At 48.1% G+C, this 26,108-nt stretch overlaps 1 protein-coding gene across 2 annotated transcripts in view; it reads right to left on the bottom strand.

Moving 5' to 3' along the window:
• mybpc2a (myosin binding protein Ca) overlaps positions 1-26,108 on the bottom strand; it is a 108,833-nt gene that overhangs the window by 9,959 nt on the left and 72,766 nt on the right. For both annotated transcript variants that reach the window (XM_070861775.1, XM_070861776.1), the window contains exons 22-27: positions 24,756-24,944; positions 23,436-23,570; positions 20,966-21,133; positions 18,430-18,518; positions 14,671-14,866; positions 1,653-1,792 (exon numbers count right to left, since the gene is read on the bottom strand). In XM_070861775.1, the coding sequence (XP_070717876.1) occupies positions 1,653-1,792; positions 14,671-14,866; positions 18,430-18,518; positions 20,966-21,133; positions 23,436-23,570; positions 24,756-24,944 (917 nt within the window). The remainder of the gene's footprint in view (positions 1-1,652; positions 1,793-14,670; positions 14,867-18,429; positions 18,519-20,965; positions 21,134-23,435; positions 23,571-24,755; positions 24,945-26,108) is intronic.

Raw genomic sequence — 26,108 nt, 5'->3', positions numbered from 1 at the left:
TGATCTAAACACTTCATGATTTTACACATGTGGACTTCCCAGCACCAGAGAAGGACCTCTCCATAGCCGAGGGCATTGCAGGGATGAGGGGGAATCTTATTGAAGAGGTGATCTTATTGAAATATATAAGATCCTGAGGGGGCTCAACAAGGTAGATGCAGAGAGGTTGTTTCCACTCATGTGGGAATCTAGAACTATGGGGCATAGTTTCAGAATAAGAGGCTGCCCATTTAGAACTGAGATGAGGAGGAATTTCTTCTCTCAGAGGGTCGTAAATCTGTGGAATTCTCCACCGCAGAGAGCTGTGGAGGCTGGATCATTGAATATATTTAAGGTGGAGAGAGAGATTTTTGAACGATAAGGGAGTGAAGGGTTATGGGGAGGGGGCGGGGAAGTGGAGCTGAATCCATGATCGGATCAGCCATGATCTTATTGAATGGCGGAGCAGGCTCGAGGGGCCGTGTGGCCTACTCCTGCTCGTATTTCTTATGGACACCAGACCTGAGGCCAGTATCTACAACAACTTGTATTTATATAGCGCCTTAAACGTAGTGAAATGTCCCAAGGCGCTTCACAGGAATATTATGAGATAAAAAATTTTTACATTGAGCCACACAAGTAGAAATTAGTGCAAGTGACCAAAAGCTTGGTCAAAGAGGTAGATTTTAAGGAGCACCTTGAAGGAGGAAAGAGGTAGAGAGGCGGAGAGGTTTAGGGAGGGAGTTCCAGAGCTTGGGGCCCAGGCAACAGAATACACGGTCACCAATGGTTGAGCGATTATAATCAGGGATGCTCAAGAGGCCAGAATTAGAGGAGCGCAGACATCTCGGGCGGGGGGTGGAGGGGGGGGGTGCGGGTGGAGGAGATTACAGAGATAGGGAGGGGCGAGGGACATGAGGGAATTGAAAACAAGGATGAGAATTTTGAAATCGAGGCTTTGCTTAACCGGAAGCCAATATAGGTCAGCGAGCACAGGGGGTGATGGGTGAGCGGCACTTGGTGCGAGTTAGGACATGGGCAGCCGAGTTTTGGATCACCCCTAGTTTACGGAGGATAGAATGTGGAAGGCCAGCCAGGAGTACGTTGGAGTAGTCAAATCTAGAGGTAACAAAGGCATGGATGAGGACTTCTGCAGCCATATCAGCCATTTCCTCTTGCGAGGGGTGTATGTGTGGGGTGCTACCTTCAACGCCTCAGCTGAGATTGTCCATTTGTGGGGATTCACTTGCGCCACAGTTTAGCACGTCAGGGTGTGTCAATGTGTCGTACATAAGAACATAAGAAATAGGAGCAGGAGTCAGCCATTTGGCCCCTTGAGCCTGCTCCACCATTCAATAAGATCATAGCTGATCTGATCATGGGCTCAGCTCCACTTCCCTGCCCGCTCCCCATAACCCTTTACTCCCTTATCGCTCAAACATCTGTCTATTTACGCCTTAAATATATTCAATGACCCAGCCTCCACAGCTCTCTGGGGCAGAGAATTCCACCGATTTACGACCCTCAGAGAGAAGAAATTTCTCCTCATAAAAGATGGGTTTTGAAGAAGGTCTTGCAGGAGGAGAGGCGGAGGTGTTTAGGAAGGGAATGCAAGCGCCCGATTACACTCCTGTGAAGTCGTGAAGACCACCAGGCCAATTCTACCTGCTCACCATGGTTTTCTTGTCAGCTTTCTGAATGGTGTAGCCGATGATTTCGCTGTTCCCGTTATCCTTCGGTGGTGTCCACTCTATGCTGGCATTGAATCCCCAGACGTCTGTGATCTTCAGGGTATCCGGAGGTCCAGGCTTCTCTGAAGTAGATTTAGAGAAAAGAAAAATTCAAGGAAAAACTCAACAGTTAAACATTCAGGAGTCTAACATGAAAGTTGAATTTTTTCATCAGCAGCAGTCAGTTCAAACTAAAGCCTATTGAGCTCCAGTGGGTAGCACTCTCGCCTCTGAGTCAGAAGGTTGTGGGTTCAAGCCCCACTCATGGGCTTGAGTACATAGCCGAGGCTGACCGTTCAGTGTGGTACTGAGGGAGCACTCTATAGTCTGAGGTGATACCTTGTCGATGAGATGTTAAACCAAGGCCCTTCCGCCCTCTTGGATGGACATTAAAGATCCCATGGCACTATGTGAAGAAGAGCCATGGGACTTCTCCAGGTGTCCTGGCCAACATTCAACCCTGATCTACCACCACCAAAAACAGATTATTTAGTCGTACATCTCAACATCAACAACAACTTGCATCAATATGGCGCCTTTAACGTAGTCCCAAGGCGCTTCACAGGAGTGTTATAAAACACAAAAGAAATGAGGGCAGATGACCAAAAGTTTGGTCAAAGAGGTAGGTTTTAAGGGGCATCTTAAAAGGGGAAAGAGAGGTAGAAAGAGGGAGTTCCAGAGTTTAGAGTTAGGGCCCAAACTTCCTGGGTTAGGGCCCAGGCAACAGAAGGCATGGCTACCGATGGTTGAGCGATTATAATCAGGGATGCTCAGGAGGGCAGAGTTAGAAGAGCGCAGACATCCCTGGGGGGTTGTGGGGCTGGAGGAGATTACAGAGATAGGGAGGGGGCGAGGCCATGGAGGGATTTGAAAATAAGGACGAGAATTTTGCAGGTCTTGGGACCTTGTTGTGCGCATATTGTCTGCTGCATTTCCCTACATTACAACAGCAACTACACTTCAAAAGTATGTTATTGGCTGTGAAGTACCTCAGGTCATCAAAGAACTAAATAAATGCAAGTTCTTCTCTTTCTATAATAAGACTATAACAAACAACTTAGTATCTGTATTTTTCGCTCTTCCCCATCCTTTCCAAACTCTGTGTATTCCTCTGTTCTCTTGTATAGACCATCAGCAGGCCTGGGCCATTGGAGGGAGCAGCGTGCGGCGGTATACCACTGCAGGGAGCAGCGCGTGCTGCTGCAAGGGGGCGACGGCTGTAAAGCCAGGTCGCTGATCGCAGTGCGGGCAGGCACAGCAGGAGGGGCGAAGGAGCGGCAAGAGTCCGTAGAGGGAAGTGACCAGAGCCCAGGAGAGGCGCGAGTTTGGGGCTCAGAAGAGGTGAGGGCCCAGGGGCAGCATGGACCAGCCCACACTGCGATATGTGTGTGCGCACTAGGTCCGTGCAGCAGAGCTGATCTCCAGTTAGTCTTGGGTAATCCTTGCCACTGGACCAAGACCCAGCTCTGTCAAGCCCGTGTGGTGGCTGGTGTGCAACGGTCACCACACGCTAAAAAACTCCACGCACAGGCATCTTCCACCCTTCAACATGTAGTTCGGGATCCGGAATATTCGGTCCTTCATTGAAACACCTGTGAACTCATCCCTTTTTGGCAAGGAAGCAAGTCATCCTGGATACGAGGGACCAGCTATGATGATGATGTATATCGAGATTCCCAAAACAAGCGCTCTACTTGGTGCTCCGACACGGCAAGCGAGCCCCAGGTGGGCAGATGAACCTTTAGGATCGGAGTGAAAACATCACCACAAAGAATTTAAAGTCAAGATGGAGAAAGCATTGCCAACAAGGAACGTTTGACAACCTGACAGTTACTGCCAATACGGGATAAGCCTTTTACCACAGGCACTAACATGATTTGTAGACTGAGTAGAAATCAAATCCCTTTCACAGATCAAGCCGCTGTGCAAATAAATCACCCCGCTGGCTTTTTTTAAGCTCTTGACCTTCAGGGGGTTGGATGCCATAAAGGTCATACCTCTGGGGGCAATCAGAGGCTGGGGCATGACTCCTGTGAGATCTTTCAAGCTTGCTCCGAAACTTCCTTCTAGGGGAAAGAGGGCATTTCTTTACCCATGGCCTTCTTTGAATTTTCCAGGTTTGGGCGGTGGGAACCAGGCGGAGAGTGGAATTACTGACAGACTTTACTCGTAACGTGATCTTGACGGAAAGAATATCGCAGGCCTGGCATTGACTGCATTCTATCAGGGCACAAGCACTTTTTAGGGATGGGTCCGTTGAGCAGATGGGTGGATCAAACAGTTTCTGTTCCAAGAAATGAATCGTACACAAGAACATAAGAATTAGGAACAGGAGTAGGCCATCTAGCCCCTCGAGCCTGCTCCGCCATTCAACAAGACCATGGCTGATCTGGCCGTGGACTCAGCTCCACTTACCCGCCCGCTCCCCATAACCTTATTGGTTAAAAATCTATCTATCTGTGATTTGAATACATTCAATGAGCTAGCCTCAACTGCTTCCTTGGGCAGAGAATTCCACAGATTCACAACCCTCTGGGAGAAGAAATTCCTTCTCAACTCGGTTTTAAATTGGCTCCCCCATATATTAAGGCTGTGCCCCCTTGTTCTAGTCTACCCGACCAGTGGAAACAACCTCTCTGCCTCTATCTTGTCTATCCCTTTCATTATTTTAAATGTTTCTATAAGTTCACCCCTCATCCTTCTGAACTCCAATGAGTAAAGACCCAGTCTACTCAATCTATCATCATAAGGTAACCCCCTCATCTCCGGAATCAGCCTAGTGAATCGTCTCTGTACCCCCTCCAAGGCTAGTATATCCTTCCTTAAGTAAGGTGACCAAAACTGCACGCAGTACTCCAGGTGTGGCCTCATCAATACCCTGTACAGTTGCAGCAGGACCTCCCTGCTTTTGTACTCCATCCCTCTTGCAATGAAGGCCAACATTCCATTCGCCTTCCTGATTACCTGCTGCACCTGCAAACTAACTTTTTGGGATTCAGGCACAAGGACCCCCAGGTCCCTCTGCACCGCAGCATGTTGTAATTTCTCCCCATTCAAATAATATTCCCTTTTACTGTTTTTTTTTTCCAAGGTGGATGACCTCACATTTTCCGACATTGTATTCCATCTGCCAAACCTTAGCCCATTCGCTAAAAAGTTTTAAACAAGCAATAGACCAGAGCAATATTCTGACGTTTATGATCTTACGCATCCCTGACTTGCTTCGTCCCACCATTGGTGGCCGTGCCTTCAGCTGTCTGGGTCCCAAGCTCTGGAATTCCCTCTATAAACCTCTTCGCCTCTCCACCTCTCTCTCCTCCCTCAAGACGCTGCTTAAAACCTACCTTTTTGACCAAGCTTTCGCACACCTGTCCTAATATCTCCGTCTTTGGCTCAGTGTCACTTTTTGTCTGATTATGGTCCTGGGAAGTGCCTTGGGATGTTTTTTTTTTTATGCGTTCCCGGGATGTGGGCGTCGCTGGCAAGGCCGGCATTTATTGCCCATCCCCAATTTCCCCTTGAGAAGGTAGTGGTGAGCCGCCTTCTTGAACCGCTGCAGTCCGTGTGGTGAAGGTGCTCCCATAGTGCTGTTAGGGAGGGAGTTCCAGGATTGTGACCCAGCGACGATGAAGGAACGGCCGATATATTTCCAAGTCGGGGCGGTGTGAGACTTGGAGGGAAACGTGGAGTTAGTGGTCTCCCCATGCGCCAGCTGCCCTTGTCCTTCTAGGTGGTAGAGGACGGGGGTTTCGGAGGTGCTGCCGGTACTGCATTCAAGGTGCTATATTAATACAAGTTGTTGTTGTTATGCAGTGAGGTGCATGAATGTTACATTGAAGGTTGCAGGAAATGTCACATTGAGAGGTGTGCGGTATAGAGAGTGATATGTGAGGGGGGTGGGTTATATGATTATAAGCTGTGAGCGTGATATCAGAAGCTGAAATAGCTCCAATTCTATTTGATTAGAACTCCCTATCGTTGATCCCTCAAATTGGGCCTGGTTGTTTTTGCTCATCCTGCAAACGGAAACTCAGTTAATTCTGTACCAGGCATGTAACCAATCCCTTTCTGGCTCCAAGTCCCAATTATTTGTGTCCTTTAAACCAAGGCCAAATCTCCTCATGTATCGGCCCTCCTTCTCGTGACCGTGTTTACAGCAGGAGCAGGTTTTATTCAAGCGCACATCCAGGTACTTTTTAAAAGCCGTGAGGGTTTCTGCTTCTACCACCCTTTCAGGCAGTGAGTTCCAGACCCCCACCACCCTCTGGGTGAAAAAGGTTCCCCTCAAATCCCCTCCAGACCACCGACCAATTACTTTAAATCTATACCCCCTGGTTATTGGCCCTCATTGCTGAGGGAAATAGGTCCTTCCTATCCACTCTATCGAGGCCCCACATAATTTTACACACCTCAATAAGGTCTCCCCTCAACCTCCTCTGTTCCAAAGCCACTCGGTCAGGTTTTCAGCATCTCTCCTCTGTCTCAAACCGACTCTGCACACATCCCTCTCTCTCCTCTGACCCCCTTCACTCTACGTTGCCCACTGACCTACACTGGCTCCCGGTCCAGCAACACATCAATTTTAAAATTCTCATTCTTGTTTACAAATTCCTCCATGGCCTCGCACCCCCCCCTCCCCTCCCCATCTCTGTAAACTCCTCCATCCTGCCAAGGTCACGGCGCTCCTCCTATCCTGGCCTCTTGCGCATCTCTGATTTTCAACGCTCCTCCATTGGCAGCCATGCCTCCAGCTGCCTAGGCCCTAAGCTCTGGAATTCCCTCCCCAAACCTCTCCGCCTCACTCTCCTCCTTAGTTGCTAGCACTCTCGCCTCCGAGTCAGAAGGTTGTGAGTTCAAGAGGTACTCCAGGGACTTGAGCACAAAAATTTTAGGCCGACACCCCAGTGCAGTGCTGAGGGAGCGCTGCACTGTCAAAGGTGAAGTCTTTCGGATGAGCCGCTAAACCGAGGCCCCGTCTGCTCTCTCAGGTGGACAGAAAAGATCCCACAGCACTATTTCGAAGAAGAGCAGTGGAGTTATCCCCGGTGTCCTGGGGCCAATATTTATCCCTCAATCAACATAACAAAAACAGATTATCTGCTCATTATCACATTGCTGTTTGTGGGAGCTTGCTGTGCGCAAATTGGCGTTTCCCACATTACAACAGTGACTACACTCCAAGAAAGTACTTCATTGGCTGTAAAGCGCTTTGGGATGCCCGGTGGTTGTGAAAGGTGCTATATAAATGCAAGTCTTTCTTTCTAAGATGCTCCTTAAAACCTATCTCTTGGACCAAGCCTTTGGTCCCCTGCCCTAATATCTCCTCATGTGGCACAGTGAAGTACGGATGGTTTACTAGGTTAAAGGTGCTATATAAATGCAAGTTGTTGTTCAGAGTGAAACCTCTGTGGAGTCGAGCTCGGCCTCACCAGTGAGCGGATTCTGGCTTGGGGAGGGAAGAAGTCTCCAGTCATGATGCTCCAGTTATTACGAGCGTGGGTCAGGTTTGATGGACCAATTGGTCCTGTACTGCCCGTCAATTTTGTAAGTTCTTATCGTCTCAGAATTCAACTTTTTGCAAGACATCGTGGATTGTAAGAAATAATCTTATCTGGGTTCCCTCGCTCAGCAGTCTGCCCACGCTGATGACACTAAAGGATTCCAATCACATCGGATAAGGAATTGGACAGAGAGTTGAGTTACAAAGGGCATAATGCAAAAACAGATCTTGAAAGGAGGTCCAGCAAGGAACCTTGAGATTAAAAAAACTGTCCAAGAGAAGGTGTGACCTCATAGGAAGAGGAGGGATTTTCACCTAAGAGTTGAGACAAAGAACTCGACATGTTATAGGTTAAATGGTCCAACACCAGGCTCACCCCGAAAAAGACACTAAAAGACAGAGGGATTTTCAGGGCAGATGGTGCAGAGAAGAATTGTTCGTGCCACCAGCCGTCTGTCCGATCGGGACTAGTACCAGCTACTTGTCACGGTCGTATGTCTACTTTGTCGATCCTGACTGTGTGCTGTGTTTGACTATATTTGAAGTACCACTCCATATTAAAATGTTTCATAACTCCTAAGACCCTTTGGGTATGTGTGTGTGGTTTGTTTGCTTTCCCCTCTCTCCAACTCTGTAGCAGTGGTGTTGAAGTTCTTGCTCTCCTCCTCTCCCTCAAGGTGTTGAAACAGTAGGCCTCTTCCTCCTCTCCTGGAGGCCCTGGTTGCACACAGCAGTAGCAGCATTTAGAAAAACATAGAAACATAGAAAATAGGTGCAGGAGTAAGCCATTCGGCCCTTCTAGCCTGCACCGCCATTCAATGAGTTCATGGCTGAACATGCAACTTCAGTACCCCCTTACTGCTTTCTCGCCATACCCCTTGATCCCCCGAGTAGTAAGGACTTCATCTAACTCCCTTTTGAATATATTTAGTGAATTGGCCTCAACTACTTTCTGTGGTAGAGAATTCCACAGGTTCACCACTCTCTGGGTGAAGAAGTTTCTCCTCATCTCGGTCCTAAATGGCTTACCCCTTATCCTTCGACTGTGACCCTTGGTTCTGGACTTCCCCTGCATCCAACTTGTCCAAACCCGTCAGAATTTTAAACGTTTCTATGAGGTCCCCTCTCACTCTTCTGAACTCCAGTGAATACAAGCCCAGTTGATCCAGTCTTTCTTGATAGGTCAGTCCCACCATCCCGGGAATCAGTCTGATGAATCTTCGCTGCACTCCCTCAATAGCAAGAACGTCCTTCCTCAAGTTAGGAGACCAAAACTGTACACAATACTCCAGGTGTGGCCTCACCAAGGCCCTAAACAACTGTAGCAACATCTCCCTGCCTCTGTACTCAAATCCCCTCGTTATGAAGGCCAACATGCCATTTGCTTTCTTAACCGCCTGTTGTACCTACATGCCAACCTTCAATGACTGATGTACCATGACACCCAGGTCTCGCTGCACCTTCCCCCTTCCTAATCTGTCACCATTTAGATAATAGTCTGTCTCTCTGTTTTTACCACCAAAGTGGATAACCTCACATTTATCCACATTATACTTCATCTGCCACGCATTTGCCCACTCACCTAACCTACCCAAGTCACTCTGCAGCCTCATAGCATCCTCCTCGCAGCTCACACTGCCACCCAACTTAGTGTCATCCGCAAATTTGGAGATACTACATTTAATCCCCTCGTCTAAATCATTAATGTACAATGTAAACAGCTGGGGCCCCAGCACAGAACCTTGCGGTACCCCACTAGTCACTGCCTGCCATTCTGAAAAGTACCCATTTACTCCTACTCTTTGCTTCCTGTCTGACAACCAGTTCTCAATCCACGTCAGCACACTACCCCCAATCCCATGTGTTTTAACTTTGCACATTAATCTCCTGTGTGGGACCTTGCCGAAAGCCTTCTGAAAGTCCAAATACACCACATCAACTGGTTCTCCCTTGTCCACTCTACTGGAAACATCCTCAAAAAATTCCAGAAGATTTGTCAAGCATGATCTCCCTTTCACAAATCCATGCTGACTTGGACCTATCATGTCACCTCTTTCCAAATGCACTGCTATGACATCCTTAATAATTGATTCCATCATTTTACCCACTACCAATGTCAGGCTGACCGGTCTATAATTCCCTGCTTTCTCTCTCCCTCCTTTTTTAAAAAGTGGGGTTACATTGGCTACCCTCCACTCGATAGGAACTGATCCAGAGTCAATGGAATGTTGGAAAATGACTGTCAATGCATCCGCTATTTCCAAGGCCACCTCCTTAAGTACTCTGGGATGCAGTCCATCAGGCCCTGGGGATTTATCGGCCTTCAATCCCATCAATTTTCCCAACACAATTTCCCGACTAATAAAGATTTCCCTTAGTTCCTCCTCCTTACTAGACCCTCTGACCCCTTTTATATCCGGAAGGTTGTTTGTGTCCTCCTTAGTGAATACTGAACCAAAGTACTTGTTCAATTGGTCCGCCATTTCTCTGTTCCCCGTTATGACTTCCCCTGATTCTGACTGCAGGGGACCTACGTTTGTCTTTACTAACCTTTTTCTCTTTACATACCTATAGAAACTTTTGCAATCCGCCTTAATGTTCCTTGCAAGCTTCTTCTCGTACTCCATTTTCCCTGCCCTAATCAAACCCCATTGTTCTCCTCTGCTGAGTTCTAAATTTCTCTCAGTCCCCAGGTTCGCTGCTATTTCTGGCCAATTTGTATGCCACTTCCTTGGCTTTAATACTATCCCTGATTTCCCTAGATAGCCACGGTTGAGCCAACTTCCCTTTTTTATTTTTACGCCAGACAGGAATGTACAATTGTTGTAATTCATCCATGCGGTCTCTAAATGTCTGCCATTGCCCATCCACAGTCAACCCCTTAAGTATCATTCGCCAATCTATCTTAGCCAATTCACGCCTCATACCTTCAAAGTTACCCTTCTTTAAGTTCTGGACCATGGTCTCTGAATTAACTGTTTCATTCTCCATCCTAATGCAGAATTCCACCATATTATGGTCACTCTTCCCCAAGGGGCCTCGCACAATGAGATTGTTAATTAATCCTCTCTCATTACACAACACCCAGTCTAAGATGGCCTCCCCCCTAGTTGGTTCCTCGACATATTGGTCTAGAAAACCATCCCTTATGCACTCCAGGAAATCCTCCTCCACCGTATTGCTTCCAGTTTGGCTAGCCCAATCTATGTGCATATTAAAGTCACCCATTATAACTGCTGCACCTTTATTGCATGCACCCCTAATTTCCTGTTTGATGCCCTCCCCAACATCACTATTACTGTTTGGAGGTCTGTACACAACTCCCACTAACGTTTTTTGCCCTTTGGTGTTCTGCAGCTCTACCCATATAGATTCCACATCATCCAAGCTAATGTCTTTCCTAACTATTGCATTAATCTCCTCTTTAACCAGCAATGCTACCCCACCTCCTTTTCCTTTTATTCTATCCTTCCTGAATGTTGAATACCCCTGGATGTTGAGTTCCCAGCCCTGATCATCCTGGAGCCACGTCTCTGTAATCCCAATCACATCATATTTGTTAACATCTATTTGCACAGTTAATTCATCCACCTTATTATGGATACTCCTTGCATTAAGACACAAAGCCTTCAGGCTTGTTTTTTTAACACCCTTTGTCCTTTTAGAATTTTGCTGTACAGTGGCCCTTTTTGTTCTTTGCCTTGGGTTTCTCTGCCCTCCACTTTTCCTCATCTTCTTTCTGTCTTTTGCTTTTGCCTCCTTTTTGTTTCCCTCTGTCTCCCTACATTGGTTTCCATCCCCCTGCCATATTAGTTTAACTCCTCCCCAACAGCACTAGCAAACACTCCCCCTAGGACATTGCACCAGCTTCCTCCACCGGCTCACAGCTCCAAGTGGCTAGGCCACTGGTATCTGTGTGTGACCTGTCATCGAAATCTTATGCTTACGTGGAACATTTATTTGTACTATCAGCTTTAAAGCGAGGGGATTTCTTTGTGCTTTCCGTAATAAAGAGGACAAAGAGTGTTAAAAAAACAAGCCTGAAGGCTCTGAGTCTCAATGCGAGGAGCATTCTTAATAAGGTGGATGAATTGACTGCGCAGATAGCTGTTAACGGATATGATGTAATTGGGATTATGGAGACATGGCTCCAAGGTAACCAAGGCTGGGAACTCAACATCCAGGGGTATTCAATACTCAGGAAGGATAGACAGGAAGGAAAAGGAGGTGGGATAGTGTTACTGGTTAAAGAGGAGATTAACGCAATAGTAAGGAAGGACATTAGCATGGATAATGTGGAATCTATATGGGTGGAGCTGCAAAACACCAAAGGACAGAAAATGTTCGTGGGAGTTGTGTACAGACCACCAAATAGTAGTAGTGATGTTGGGGATGGCATCAAACAGGAAATTAAGGATGCGTGCAATAAGGGTACAGCAGTTATCATGGGTGACTTTAATCTGCATATTGATTGGGCTAACCAAACTGGTAGCAATACTGTGGAGGAGGATTTCCTGGAGTGTATAAGGGATGGTTTTCTAGACCAATATGCCGAGGAAGCAACTAGAGAGCAAGCTATCCTAGACTGGATCTTGTGTAACAAGAGAGGATTAATTAGCAATCTGGTCATGCAGGGCCCCTTGGGGATGAGTGACCATAATATGGTAGAATTCTTCTTTAAGGTGGAGAGTGACACAGTTAATTCAGAGACTAGAGTCCTGCACTTAAAGAAAGGAAACTTCGACTGTATGAGACGTGAACTGGCTGGGATAGACTGGAGAATGATACTTAAAGGGTTGACGGTGGATAGGCAATGGCAGACATTTAAATATCACATGGATGAACTACAACAATTGTACATCCCTGTATGGCGTAAGAATAAAAAAGGGAAGGTGGCTCAACCGTGGCTAACAGGGGAAATTAGGGATGGTGTTAAATTGAAGAAGAGGCATATAAATTGGCCAGAAAAAGCAGCAAACCCAAGGACTGGGGGAAATTTAAAATTCAGCAGAGGAGGACTAATTAGGAGGGGGAAAATAGAGTATGAGAGTAAGTTTGCAGGGAACATAAAAACTGACTGCAAAAGCTTCTACAGATATGTAAAGAGAAAAAGATTAGTAAAGACTAATGTAGGTCCCTTGCAGTCAGAATCAGGTGAATTTGTAATGGGGAACAAGGAAATGGCAGACCAAGTGAATAAATACTTTGGTTCTGTCTTCACTAAGGAAGACACGAATAAACTCCCGAAAATACTCGGGGACCGAGGGTCTAGCGAGAAGAGGGAACTGAGGGAAATCCTTATTAGTCAGGAAATGGTGTTAGGGAAATTGAAGGGACTGAAAGCCGATAAATCCCTAGGGCCTGATAGTGTGCATCCCAGAGTACTTAAGGAAGTGACCCTAGAAATAGTAGATGCAGTGGTGGTCATTTTCCAACATTCCATGGACTCTGGTTCAGTTCCTATGAATTGGAGGGTAGCTAATGTAACCCCACTTTTTAAAAAAGGGGGGAAAGAGAGAAAACAGGGAATTATAGACCGGTTAGCCTGACATCGGTGGTGGGGAAAATGTTGGAATCAATTATTTAAGATGTAATAACAGCGCATCTGGAAAGCAGTGACAGGAACTGTCCAAGTCAGCATGGATTTATGAAAGGGAAATCATGCTTGACAAATCTTCTAGAGTTTTTTGAGGAGGTAACTAGTAGAGTGGATAAGGGAGAACCAATGGATGTAGTGTCTTTGTACTTTCAAAAGGCTTTTGACAAGGTCCCACACAAGAGATTAGTGTGCAAAATTAAGGCACATGGTATTGGGGGCAATGTATTGGATAGAGAACTGGTTGGCAGACAGGAAACAAAGAGTGGGAATAAACGGGTCCTTTTCAGAATGGCAGGCAGTGACTAGTGGGGTGCCGCAAGGTTCAGTGCTGGGATCCCAGCTATTTACAATATACATTAATGATTTAGACGAAGGAATTGAATGTATTATCTCCAAGTTTGCAGATGACACTAAGCTGGGTGGCAGTGTGAGCTGTAAGGAGGATGCTAGGAGGCTGCAGGGGGACTTGGACAGGTTAAGTGAGTGGGCAAATGCATGGCAGATGCAGTATAATGTGGATAAGTGTGAGGTTATCCACTTTGGTGGCAAAACAGGAAGGCAGATTATTATCTGAATGGTGACAGATTAGTAAAAGGAGAGGTGCAACAAGGTCTGGGTGTCATGATACTTCAGTCATTGAAGGTAGGCATGCAAGTACAGCAGGCAGTAAAGAAAGCAAATGGCATGCTGGCCTTCATAGCGAGGGGACTTGAGTATAGGAGCAGTTGTACAGGGCCTTGGTGAGACCACACCTCGAGTATTGTGTGCAGTTTTGGTCTCCTAATCTGAGGAAGGACATTCTTGCTATTGAGGGAGTACAGCGAAGGTTCTCCAGACTGATTCGGGGTGGCAGGACTGACATATGAAGAAAGACTGGATCAACTAGGCTTATATTCACTGGAATTTAGAATAATGAGAGGAGATCTCATAGAAACATATAAAATTCTGACGGGATTGGACAGGTTAGATGCAGGAAGAATGTTCCCAATGTTGGGGAAGTCCAGAACCAGGGGTCACAGTCTAAGGGCAAGAGGCAAGCCATTTAGGACCGAGATGAGGAGAAACTTCTTCACTCAGAGAATTGTGAGCCTGTGGAATTCTCTACCACAGAAAGTTGTTGAGGCCAGTTCGTTAGATATATTCAAAAGGGAGTTAGATGTGGCCCTTACGGCTAAAGGGATCAGGGGGTATGGAGAGAAAGCAGGAATGGAGTACTGAAGTTGCATGATCAGCCACAATCATAGTGAATGATGGTGCAGACTCGAAGGGCCGAATGGCCTACTCCTGCACCTACTTTCTGTGTTTCTAGGTTCTATAAGACCCTATTGTAATATATGCACCTGTGAGTATGCTCACAGGTTTGTAGAGTTGTTAACACATTGGCGCAGCATGTTCCTGGAGATGGAGCATGTGGTGCCTACAGGTACACTTGTGGACTTCTGCGAGAGGTGGGCACCGGAGGGACTGGAATGCATCATTTCAACAGGGAACAGAATTTTAATTTGATTTGACAAGGTTCCCTTTACTTTCCAATTGTTCATTTGTGGGTTTTGGTACCCTTACAAAAAGGGGGCACTTGATTTAAAATGATATCAAAATAGTTATTGAGCTGTTGAGTTGGGTGTGGCTTAGCCAGTCACGTGATGTTCACAAAACTCAATAAAACCCCGGCCAGTTGGGTTCGGGGTTCCACGATGAAGCAGGTGGTTGTGAGCCTGGTGGATGAACTGGCAATGTGTAGTGTGATTGTTAAACCTTTCTAATAAACCAACTAGTTCTCAGTCGCAATATGTTGCTATGAATTCTTAAGCGAAGAAGCCATGAAGCAAATACATTACGCCTTCCCACATGGTTCTGCTTACCAACGACCTGGATTTTGATTGTCGCGGTGTCGGTCAAGTTCTCAATCTGAACACTCAGCTCATATTTCCCGGAGTGAGCTCGCTCCGCGCTTCGGATGAAGAGAATGGTGTTCTCCTCAGTGTTGCGGGTACTGACTTGCTTGCTGTCCAGAGGCTGCCCGTCTTTCAACCATGTGACCAGAGGTCGGGGCTTTCCCTGATGAGGGTTCAAAGTTGAAAGGGTCAGTTCTAACGCAAGCGGGTTGAGGAAGCCAAGTGCGACAGCAGAATCAACTCAAGGTTATTCTTTAATTTTGAAATCGTTTTCCTTCCCTCGCTCACTCAGTTTTCTCCCCTCCCCTCCGGAAGGTGCTGACTCATGCTGGGAATGACGGAGGCTTCCAGCCTCTCACCCGAGTAACCATTCTTGAAGTCAGCCCCGGTAGTGAATTTTAGCAGTCACTCGACCCTAGATGGCAGTATCGCTGAACCCGATCCTGCTCTTGCTCGATGTGATGGGTGCATACAGTGACATCACTATTCCCGACCAGATTGGAGATGATTGGGTAATTTTCCCATCAATGACGCCTGCAGACTGCACTGCTGTAAGTGACGGGCACAGAATTTGTATCATATAACTATTCGCCACTCACTGCATTTCACTGGAGAAATCCCCCAGCTTTTATCGGGAGTCGTTGCTGTGGTTTCGGTCATGGGGTCTGTTTGCTGTAGTTCGTAGAGACTCTTATTAAATAGACTCTGTAGACTGTTTGTTGTAGTGCGCTGTTTAACTAGACTCTGTGGACTGTTTGCTGTAGTGCATTGTTTGAATAGACACTGTAGACTGTTGCTGTAGTGCATTGTTTAAATAGACTCTGTAGACTATTGCTGTAGTGCGTTGTTTAAATAGACTCTGTAGGCTGTTGCTGTAGTGCGTTGTTTAAATAGACTCTGTACACTGTTGCTGTAGTGCGCTGTTTAAATAGACTCAATGCTGTAGTGCGCTGCTTAAATAGACACTAGACTGTTGCTGTAGTGCATTGTTTAAATAGATACTGTAGACTGTTGCTGTCGTGCATTGTTTAAATAGACACTGTCGACTGTTTGGTATATTGCATTGTTTAAATAGATACTGTAGACCATTTGCTGTAGTGCGTTGTTTAAACAGACACTGTAAACTGTTGGTATATTGCATTGTTTAAATACACTCTGTAGACCATTTGTTGTAGTGCGTTGTTTAAATAGATTCTACTTGCTGAGTAAATAGACTTTGTTCACTGCAGTGAGTCCTGCCATAAGGCCCGCCCCGCCTCCAACTCATTGGCTGACACAGTGGAGTCAATGGACACTCTGGACAAACTCCAGCAGATCAGGAGCATAATAATTTCCCCCTCCCTAATTCAGGGGCTTTGAGGCCAACCGAATTACTTCCTTGCTATTTACTTCCCACCGTGTCCCAGTTTGGCATGATAATGTAGCTACTGTGGGCACTTTTAAAGTTGTATCTCATCCATGAGCAGGTTTTGCTTCGCCTCCTCCCCGCCCCCGCAACCACCTTGTGTTGTAACACCTCATCAGATTTCAGCCACGTCAGTTACAGACCTGCAGACCTACACCAGGTCATGCTGAGAAACTGTCGTGTCACCTCACAGCCCAGGGAGAGGGTATGAAACATCACCACTTCCAATAGATGACGCCCCCTCATCCCGCTGACAGAAGACACTGTCATTTCACCTCTCGGACCATGTAAAAACCCAGTGATGTGTGTGCAGGTATAGTAGGTAGGACTCAAGGACATACAGGCAGAAGTTGCTTCCCAGCAATAATTAATCTACCTGTATCTATTCAAAATGCATGAAAAAAAATCCCGACATTAGACTTTCTCGATGGGAAAATCCACGGTAAAAGTGCCCACAGTAGCTACATTATCATGCCAAACTTGGAAAACGAACCCTGCCCTCCGTGTCCCCCAGAGAGTTTAGGGAGACATAAAGCCTTTCCACCCTTGTCCAGAGAGACCAACTTCACCCCCTGCTGTGAAAGTAAATATCCACCCCCTTCCGTAACTCTGGTAGTCAACCTGCGTTTGCTCCCTCGCCCCTCTAACTCCTCAGTCTCTCTGGTCCTGCCTCTTTCCTCCATCGCCCACCCCCCTCTTTCTCTCCCTCTCCCATCCCCTCCACTCCTCTCCTCATCACCATGCTCCCACACCCATTTCCACCACCCCCACACCCCCACTCTTCTCCCTCCTCATTCCCTCTCACTTCTATCTCTCGTTCCCACTCTCCCTCTCATCCCTAGTTTGCTCCTCTGTCCTCCCCTCCCTTCCTCGCCCTACCATCTCCCCATCTCTCTCCCCACCCCACCGTGCTCCAATTATCCCCCTGCACCTCCCACCCTGATAATCTGAACACGCGGCCTTGATTTCCTGTGTGCAATGGTATGAGAAGCAACCAGTAATTTATTAAAAATCTTGCACTTTCTGCAACTTTTTCCATTATAAATTCTCACATCCATATTTATAATCAAACCTATGTAAACATGTCACACTGCCACTTTACACGCAACCAACTAAAGTGCTACAGCACTACCACTGGTGGGAGGGTGTAATTACAACGTTATACATCGGCTTTTAAAAAATAAATCTGGATGTAGGAATAAGGATAGATGGTATGAATTCAAAATGGGAACTTCTTCACATTCTAGTCCAGTTATCAGCCATCCTTTAAACTCAATTCATTGGAAGATTACAATTGGTGTCGACTCTTCATCGTAATGCCACAGGAGTTTTTTTAGTCTCTCTCAAATTAGGGAATGCATGACAGTGTATTGGGTCAAATATATTCCATGCTCTGATGATGGTTCCCAAGTCCTGAGATCATAGAAAGTCATGTCAAATAAAGCAACTCGGGAGATTAACTGGGTTGGGTAGAGTTCAGAATGGGATGTGGTGGAATTCAGGATGAGATACACTCTACATGTTTTGCAGGTAAGAGTTGGCTTGATTGGTCTTTTCTTGTTCTGTGCTTTCTTGTTAAAGTGTCAGCCGTGGCTCAGTGGGCAGCACACTCGCCTCTGAGTCAGTAGGTTGTGGGTTCAAGTCCCACTCCAGGGACTTGAGCACGTAAATCTAGGCTGACACTCCCAGTGCAGTGCTGAGGGAGCGCCGCACTGTCAGAGGTGCCAGCTTTCGGATGAGATGTTAAACCGAGGCCCCATCTGCTCTCTCAGGTGGATTTAAAAGATCCCATGGCACTATTTCGAAGAAGAGCAGGGGGACTTATCCCCGGTGTCCTGGGCCAATATCTATCCCTCAGTCAACATAACAGAAACAGTTTATCTGGTCATTGTCACATTGCTGTTTGTAGGAGCTTGCTGTGCGCAAATTGGCTGCTGCGTTTCCTACATTACAACAGTGACGACACTCCAAAAGTACTTCATTGGCTGTAAAGCGCTTTGAGGCGTCTGGTGGTTGTGAAAGGCGCTATATAAATGCAATTCTTAATACTGATATTTCATCTCAGAGTCCTAGTTGTGCACCTGGCTGGGTGGGAAAGATGTGTTCCTCGTTAGTATAGTGTTGACTATCCCTGCCTGTCACGCAGGACACCGAGGGTAAATTCACGGATGGAGAGGTTGCACTGTTTCTGACACAGGCACGATGGCCTGAATGGTCTCCTTCTGAGCTGCATAATTATAAGATTATGAAGGGGTGTTTCAAAGAAGAGTTTGTACGTACCCCAGGATACACACACACACAGGCACTCACATGTTCCTCACCTGGAATGGGATCATAATGTTAACTTGCTGGCCAACTTTCTTAATGTACGTGTGTCTCAGTTGTCGTGGCAGCCAGATTTTCGGATGTTCTACACCGAAAAGAAAGGAAGAGAAAAAGATTACAGAGTATACTGGCTAGTCTGCAGTACCTCTGCCTTGTCGACTGCCCTGTAAACTCAAGGTTGTGATGGAGCTCTCGGGAACCAAACATGACCAAGGTTCAGCGACTCTTGGCTGTCCAATCAAAGCCTCTCTGAAGTACAGTATGACACCGTATTACTGCTTCCATTTTTGTCTCCTGTGACCCAACAAGTCAACTCATATTTCTATATGTTTTATATTACATAGCAATTACAGCACAGAGACAGGCCATTCGGCCCAATGGGACGATGCTGTCTTTCGGATGAAACGTTAAACCAAGGCCCCGTCTGCTGTGTCAGATTAAAGATCCCGCGGGCAATATTCCGAAGAAGAGCAGGGGGGATCTCCCCGGTGTCCTGAGGCCACTATTTATCCCTCAATCAACATCACTAAAAACAGATTACATGGTCATTATCACATTGTTGTTTGTGGGAGTTTGCTGTGCGCAAATTGGCGTTTCCCACATTACAACAGTGACTGCCGCCAAAAACAAACCAAAGAATAAATTGGCTGTAAAGCGCGTCGGGACGTCCGGTGGTCATGAAAGGCGCGATAGAAATGCAAGTCTTTCTTTCTTCTATGCCGGCGTTTATGCTCCACACGAGCCTCCTCCCAGCTTTCTTCATTTCACCCCATCAGTATATCCTTCTACTCCTTTCTCCCTCATATATATCTAGCTTCCCCTTAAAGGCATCTGTTGGCAGAAAGCTCCACAATCTAACTGCTCTCTGGGTAAAAGAAGGACCATCAGCCCGAAAGGCCGTGGATGCTGAGATAATCGGAGCTTTCTAGGCTGAGATTGTTCGGACTTTGTCAGGTAAGGGTGTGGAGGAACATGGAGCTACGGTGGATAAATGAAATTCGGATACAGGCCAGCCATGATCTAGTTGAATGGCAGAGCTGCCTCGAGGGGCTGAATGGCCTCCTCCTGTTCCTAATGCTTCTACGAGAGTTCCTCCTGCACAGCAAATCTCGATGGTTATTGCCAGCTGTTGCTAAAACAGGAGGAGCCTCATCGAGACTACCTATCTCAGGCATCTATCTGAGGCTGAGCCAGACTGTTCGCAACCTTGGTGTCATATTTGAGCTTTCGGCCACATATCCGCAGCATAACTAAGACCACCTATTTCCACCTCCGTAACATCGCCTATCTTTGCCCCTTGCCTCAGCTCATCCGCTGCTGAAGCCCTCATCCATGCCTTTGTTACCTCCAGACTTGACTATTCCAACTCACTCCTGGCTGGCCTCCCACATTCTACCATAAACTACACGTGATCCAAAACTCGGCTGCCACGTGTTCTAACTCGCACCGAGCCCCGCTCACCCATCACCCCATGTGCTCGCTGCCCCGTGTTCTAACTCGCACCGAGTCCCGCTCACCCATCACCCTCTGTGCTCGCTGCCCCGTGTTCTAACTCGCACCGAGTCCCGCTCACCCATCACCCCCTGTGCTCACTGCCCCGTGTCCTAACTCACACCGAGTCCCACTCACCCATCACCCCCTGTGCTCGCTGCCCCGTGTCCTAACTCACACCAAGTCCCGCTCACACATCACCCCCTGTGCTCGCTGCCCTGTGTCCTAACTCGCACCGAGTCCCGCTCACCCATCACCCCCTGTGCTCGCTGCCCCGTGTCCTAACTCGCACCTAGTCCCGCTCACCCATTACCCCCTGTGCTCGCTGCCCCGTGTCCTAACTCACACCAAGTCCCGCTCACACATCATCCCCTGTGCTCGCTGCCCCGTGTCCTAACTCGCACCTAGTCCCGCTCACCCATCACCCCCTGTGCTCGCTGCCCCGTGTCCTAACTCACACCAAGTCCCGCTCACACATCACCCCCTGTGCTCGCCGACCTACATTGGCTTCTGGTTAAGCAACACCTCGATTTCAAAATTCTCATCCTTATTTTCAAGTCCCTCCATGGCCCTCGCCCCTCCCTATCTCTGTAATCTCCTCCAGCCCCACAACTCTCCGAGATGTCTGCGCTCCTCTAATTCTGCCCTCCTGAGCATCCCTGATTATAATCGCTCCACCATCGGTGGCCGTGCCTTCTGTTGCCTGGGTCCCAAGCTCTGGAACTCCCTCCCTAAACCTCTCCGCCTCTCTACCTCTCTTTCCTCCTTAAAATATATCTCTCTGACCAAGCTTTCCTGCTCTAGTTTCGACTTATGCGGCTCGGTGTCAAGTTTTTTATCTTATAACACTCCTGTGAAGCGCCTTGGGACGTTTTACTACGTTAAAGGCGCTATATAAATATAAGTTGTTGTTGTTGTTGTTATAGGTTGGGTTCGGCTACTGAGCGCCCAGGTCCCTCAAAGCTGAAACCACCGTCACTGGCGATGTTTTGGGGTTTTTTTGCGGCATTTATTTGGTCACAGCCCGCAAATTCTACTTACGGACAATCTCGCGGATTGTGACCGGCTGGCCAAGCACGGCGGGCGGGCTCTTTCCGGCGATGTTGACAGCCCGCACACGGAAGTTGATCTTTTCTCCTGTGGGGAGGTCCTTGATGGTCAGTCCTTGGCGCTCCACCAACTCCTTGTTGGCTGCGATCCACACATCGGCTGCAGAGAGGCAGAGGCTTTGGTGTTTACAACAAAATGGAGGGCGGCCACATTCAAGACTGGGATTGATCGACTTTTTGTTGGGCAAGGGTGGCGGATCCACGACGGCTTTGATGGAGTTCAGATAGGGAGCAGCCAAGATCTCACTCAATGGGGCGAAGGGCTGAGTGGTCTTCCCCGCCCCCCTGTCCCTGTGTGCCACTCCCACACCATACCCCAATATGTGCTTGGATTACCAAGGGGCTAAGGCAGCGGGAAGGTGAGTGCTGCCCCACACAGAGGGAACAGGGCCTAAATCAGGCTTTGGAGAACTGGCGCAGTAGGTGTCAAGACTGTTGGCCTCTCGCCTCGAGTCCAAGTCCAGCCCAGATTGATGGACGAAGGTCCCCCCCCCAACTCGGTTGCTTGCAAGGCACCGATGTAGCTTGAGGATAAGGTCGTAGCACAAATGCTGCCCCTAATTTGGCACGAAACCGGTCAGTCCCGCTCAGAGAGGCCGCCAGAGGGAACGAAAACGCACCACTATCAGTGTCAGCCGTGGCTCAGTGGGCAGCACTCTCGCCTCAGAAGGTCGTGGGTTCAAGTCCCACTCAAGGGCCTTGAGCACATAAATCTAAGCCGACACTCCCAGTGCAGTGCTGAGGGAGCGCCGCACTGTCGGAGGTGCCGTCTTTCGGATGAGACGTTAAACCGAGGCCCCGTCTGCTCTCTCAGGTGGACGTAAAAGATCCCATGGCATTATTTTGAAGAAGAGCAGGGGAGTTATCCCCGGTGTCCTGGGGCCAATATTTATCCCTCAATCAACATAACAAAAAAAACAGATTATCTGGGTCATTATCGCATTGCTGTTTGTGGGAGCTTGCTGTGCGCAAATTGGCTTTTTCCACATTACAACAGCGACTACACTCCGAATGTCATTGGCTGTAAAGCGCTTTGTGACGTTTGGTGGTCGTGAAAGGCGTATTATAAATGTAAGTCTTTTGGTTATTCTTCTGAACTTGCCGTCATCAGGGCAGAGTGGGAGCTTTCCAGAAATGGGTAATCACCTTAGCTGGGAACTGGGTGCAGAGCAGCACTGGTGGAAAGCTGATAGGAGTTTTCCCCCTCTGCTGGTGGTGCCAGGGGTGAGGTGATTTTGCAGACAAGCGGCGGAAACATAATAGTTTAGTTTAAAAAACAAAAATTTTCATTTTAAAACATTTCAGGGCCCTCTCTCTGTCGGACCCCATCATCTGCTCTTGCGACTTGGAAGCTCTGTCCCCAATTTAAACCCCGTCTCACAGCACCATAAAACACCACAGTGTCAGCCGTGGCTCAGTGGGCAGCACCCTCGCCTCTGAGTCAGGGAGGTCGTGGGTTCGCGTCCCACTTCAGGGACTTGAGCACATAATTCCAGGCTGACACTCCCAGTGCAGTGCTGAGGGAGCGGCGCACTGTTGGAGGTGCTGTCTTTCGGATGGGACGTTAAACCGAGGCCCCGTCTGCCCTCTCAGGTGGATGTAGAAGAAGAGCAGGGGAGTTATCCCTGGTGTCCTGGGACCAATATTTATCCCTCAATCAACATAACAAAAACATCTGGGTCATTATCACATTGCTGGCTGTGCTCAAATTGGCTGCCGTGTTTCCCACATTACAACAGTGACTACACTCGAAATGTACTTCCTTGCCTGTAAAAGGCTTTGAGACGTCTGGTGGTCATGAAGAGCGCTAGATAAATGCAGGTCTTTTCTTTCTTTATCCCACAGAAAAAGGCCATTTGGCCCATCAGCCCTTCCCTAGAGCAATGCAAAAATGAATTTGACTGCCTCAGTCTTACTCTGCTTCAAATGTTGATCCATATTCCCCTAAAAGATGCAGTGATCTCCACTCAACCAATCCCTGTGGCAAAGGATTCCATGCTCTTAACACCCTCTGCGTAAAGATGTTCTTAACCCATCACTGGGCTATATTGCCAAGCAGCAAGATGTATTGGCAGGTGAGGGAGGCTGAGAGTCAGTAAATCCGACTTGAAATGGCCCACCAGTCTGGACATTCGATCAAGTCGAACAGCAAGGGATGGGCTGCAGAGACAGTGCCAGAGTTAGACCCAGTTGAATGCTCATTAAGTGCCACTGTGAGATAACATAAGAGCATAAGAAATAGCAGCAGGAGTAGGCCATACGGCCCCTCGAGCCTGCTCCGCCATTTAATGAGATCATGGTTGATCATCGACCTCACATTCCCGCCCCGATCTCCATCTCCTTTGATTACCTGAGAGTCGCACGGGTGGTGATATGGAATCAGTTCATGATCTGATACTTACAGCCTTCCTTTGCATATTCAATGAGGTATCCGTCCAATCCACCGGCTCCGATCCGCTCAGGCGTTCTCCACTTCAGGGTGGTGGTGCTGTCGGTCACATCTTCAACGGTCAAATGCGTTGGCTCGCTGGGGACGGCTAGAGGCACAAAACAAATGCTTAGAGGCAGCTTTAGTTTGAGCAATTCTCCATGGGCATCGCGACCATGGGACTCGTGTGCCAGAGTTGCTCCTTCGCACAAGCTCCCGGTCTCCGACACCACCCTCGGCCCCCGAGCACGATAATTCCCTCCCTAAAACTCTCTACCTCTCTCTCCTCCTTTAAGACGCTCCTTAAAACCAACCTCTTTGACCAAGCTTTTGGTCATCGTCCCCAATATCCTTAAGCGGCTCGGTGTCAAATTTTGTTCTGTGAAGCACCTTGGGACGTTTTACCTGGTTAAAGGCGCTATATAAATGCACGTTGCTGTTGTTCTGAGAATAGTTAGAGTGGGAAAAGCTTCCTAAGAATCTCGAGCAAGTGACAAATCCTGCACTGGAGTGTCAGCTGTGGCTCAGTGGGCAGCACCCCCGCCTCTGGGTCAGAGGGTTGTGGGTTCGAGTCCCACTCCAGAGACTCGAGCACAAAACAAATCCAGGCTGACACTCCCAGTGCAGTGCTGAGGGAGTGCTGCACTGTCGGAGGTGCCGTCTTTTGGATGAGACGTTAAACCGAGGCCCTGTCTGCTCTCTCAAGTGGACGTAAAAGATCCCAAGGCCACTATTTCGAAGAGTAGGGGGAGTTCTCCCCCGTGTCCTGGGGCCAATATTTATCCCTCAATCAACATAACAAAAAAATCAGATTATCTGGTCAGTATCACATTGCTGTGTGTGGGAGCTTGCTGTGCGCAAATTGGCTGCTGTGTTTCCCACATTATACTTGTGACTACATTCCAAAAGTATTTCATGGGCCGAAAGCGCTTTGAGACATCTGGTGGTCGTGAAAGGCGCTATATAAATGCAGGTCTTTCTTTACCTTTCTCTCCTCCTTTAAACCTACCTCTGTGACCAAGCTTTTGATCACCTGCCCTAATATCTCCTTAAGTGGCTCGGTGTCAAATTTTGTTTGGTAATGAGCCTTGGGACAATTTACTGCGTTAAAGGCGCTCTATAGATGCAAGTTGCTGATGTTGTGAGAACAGTTGGAGTGGGAAAAACTTCCTAAAAATCTCGAACCGATGACCAATCCTGCTTTAGAATTAAACTAAAGCTCCCTTTCAAGAGCTGACAGAATGCCAGCCACCTGCCCTTGCATAGCGATACACTTCCAACTCCCAATGCTTACCAAGCGGCATAAATGTCCTTGAATTAATGCTAGGCTGGGACATGCCAATCCCGTTCACTGCATACACACGCATCTCATAAAAACAACCCTCTATCATCCGGCTGGCAGTGAAGGATGTTTCTGGTAAAGGTTCAAAGTTCAGCTTCATCCATCTCATGCTTGTCTTCTTCTTTCTTTCCAGTAAGTAACCTGCGGGAGAAGGCAACGACAAACGTTTTGTTCGCGATTGGGAGGCAGACAGCACCTACTCAGAGCTCCGACACGGCAAGCGAGCCCCAGGTGGGCAGAGGAAACGCTTCCAGGACACCCTCAAAGCCTCCCTGATAAAGTGCAACATCGCCACCGACACCTGGGAATCCCTGGCCCAAGACTGCTCAAAGTGGAGGAGGATTATCCGGGAAGGCGCTGAACACCTCGAGTCCCTTCGCCGGGAGCACGCGGAAACCAAGTACAAACAGCGGAAGGAGCGCACGACAACCCAAGCCCCCCCCCACCCACCCACCCGTCCCTCCAACCACCGTCTGCCCCACCCGTGACAGAGACTGTCGGTCCCATATTGGACTCACCAGTCTCCTTAGAACTCATTAGTGTGGAAGCAAGTCATCCTCGACTCCGAGGGGCTGCCCTTCCCCTACCTATAATACAGAACAGAGGTACCTCTCCCCCCGACAAAACAAGCCAGAGAAACTCCCCACCACAATATGAACCACAGCCCCCCCGGTACCTATCGGTACAGACTAGAAGGATCCTTCTCTGTAATATAGGAGAGAGGGTTCCCTCCCCCTGTATGCACCTGTCAGTATGCTCATCGGTTTGTAGAGCTGTTTTTTTGTGTAAAGTTTAATTTGTTTATTGTACCGGTTTTAATGCCCCCCCCCCCCCTTTTAGCCAGGGGGCATGTATAATTTGTGTGTTGGTGCTCTAAAAAACCTGAAAAGTTTTTGGAGTGTCCCCCCCCTGCTTTAATCAGGGGGCACTTGATTATTGTCTTCAACTAAAATAGTTGTAGAGCTGTTGAGGACAGTCCCATGCAGTCGTTTTTTTTAAGTCGCTTCACGGACTCCCAGGCCGCATGCAATTTCTGCGGTCTGCAGGAGTCCGTGTTCCACGTGTATGTACAGTGTGCGAGGTTGCAGCCCCTCTTCTATCATTTGAAGGGGTTGCTCCTCAAATTCTGGTTGCACTTCAGTCCCACATTCCTGATCTTTGGGCACCCTGTGCGGAGGGGAGCGGGCAGGTCGGAAGGCCTCCTCGTGGGACTGCTCCTGGGCCTGGCCAAGGGGGGCCATCAGCCGATCCAGGCAGCGGGCGATCGAGGGGGTCGTTCAGCCCGACTGCCTGCCTCTCTTCCAC

The sequence above is a fragment of the Pristiophorus japonicus genome, chromosome 19 (genome assembly GCF_044704955.1).
Source record: "Pristiophorus japonicus isolate sPriJap1 chromosome 19, sPriJap1.hap1, whole genome shotgun sequence".
In the NCBI taxonomy this organism is placed as follows: Eukaryota; Metazoa; Chordata; class Chondrichthyes; family Pristiophoridae; genus Pristiophorus; species Pristiophorus japonicus.
This window is presented reverse-complemented; position numbering and strand designations above follow the sequence as displayed.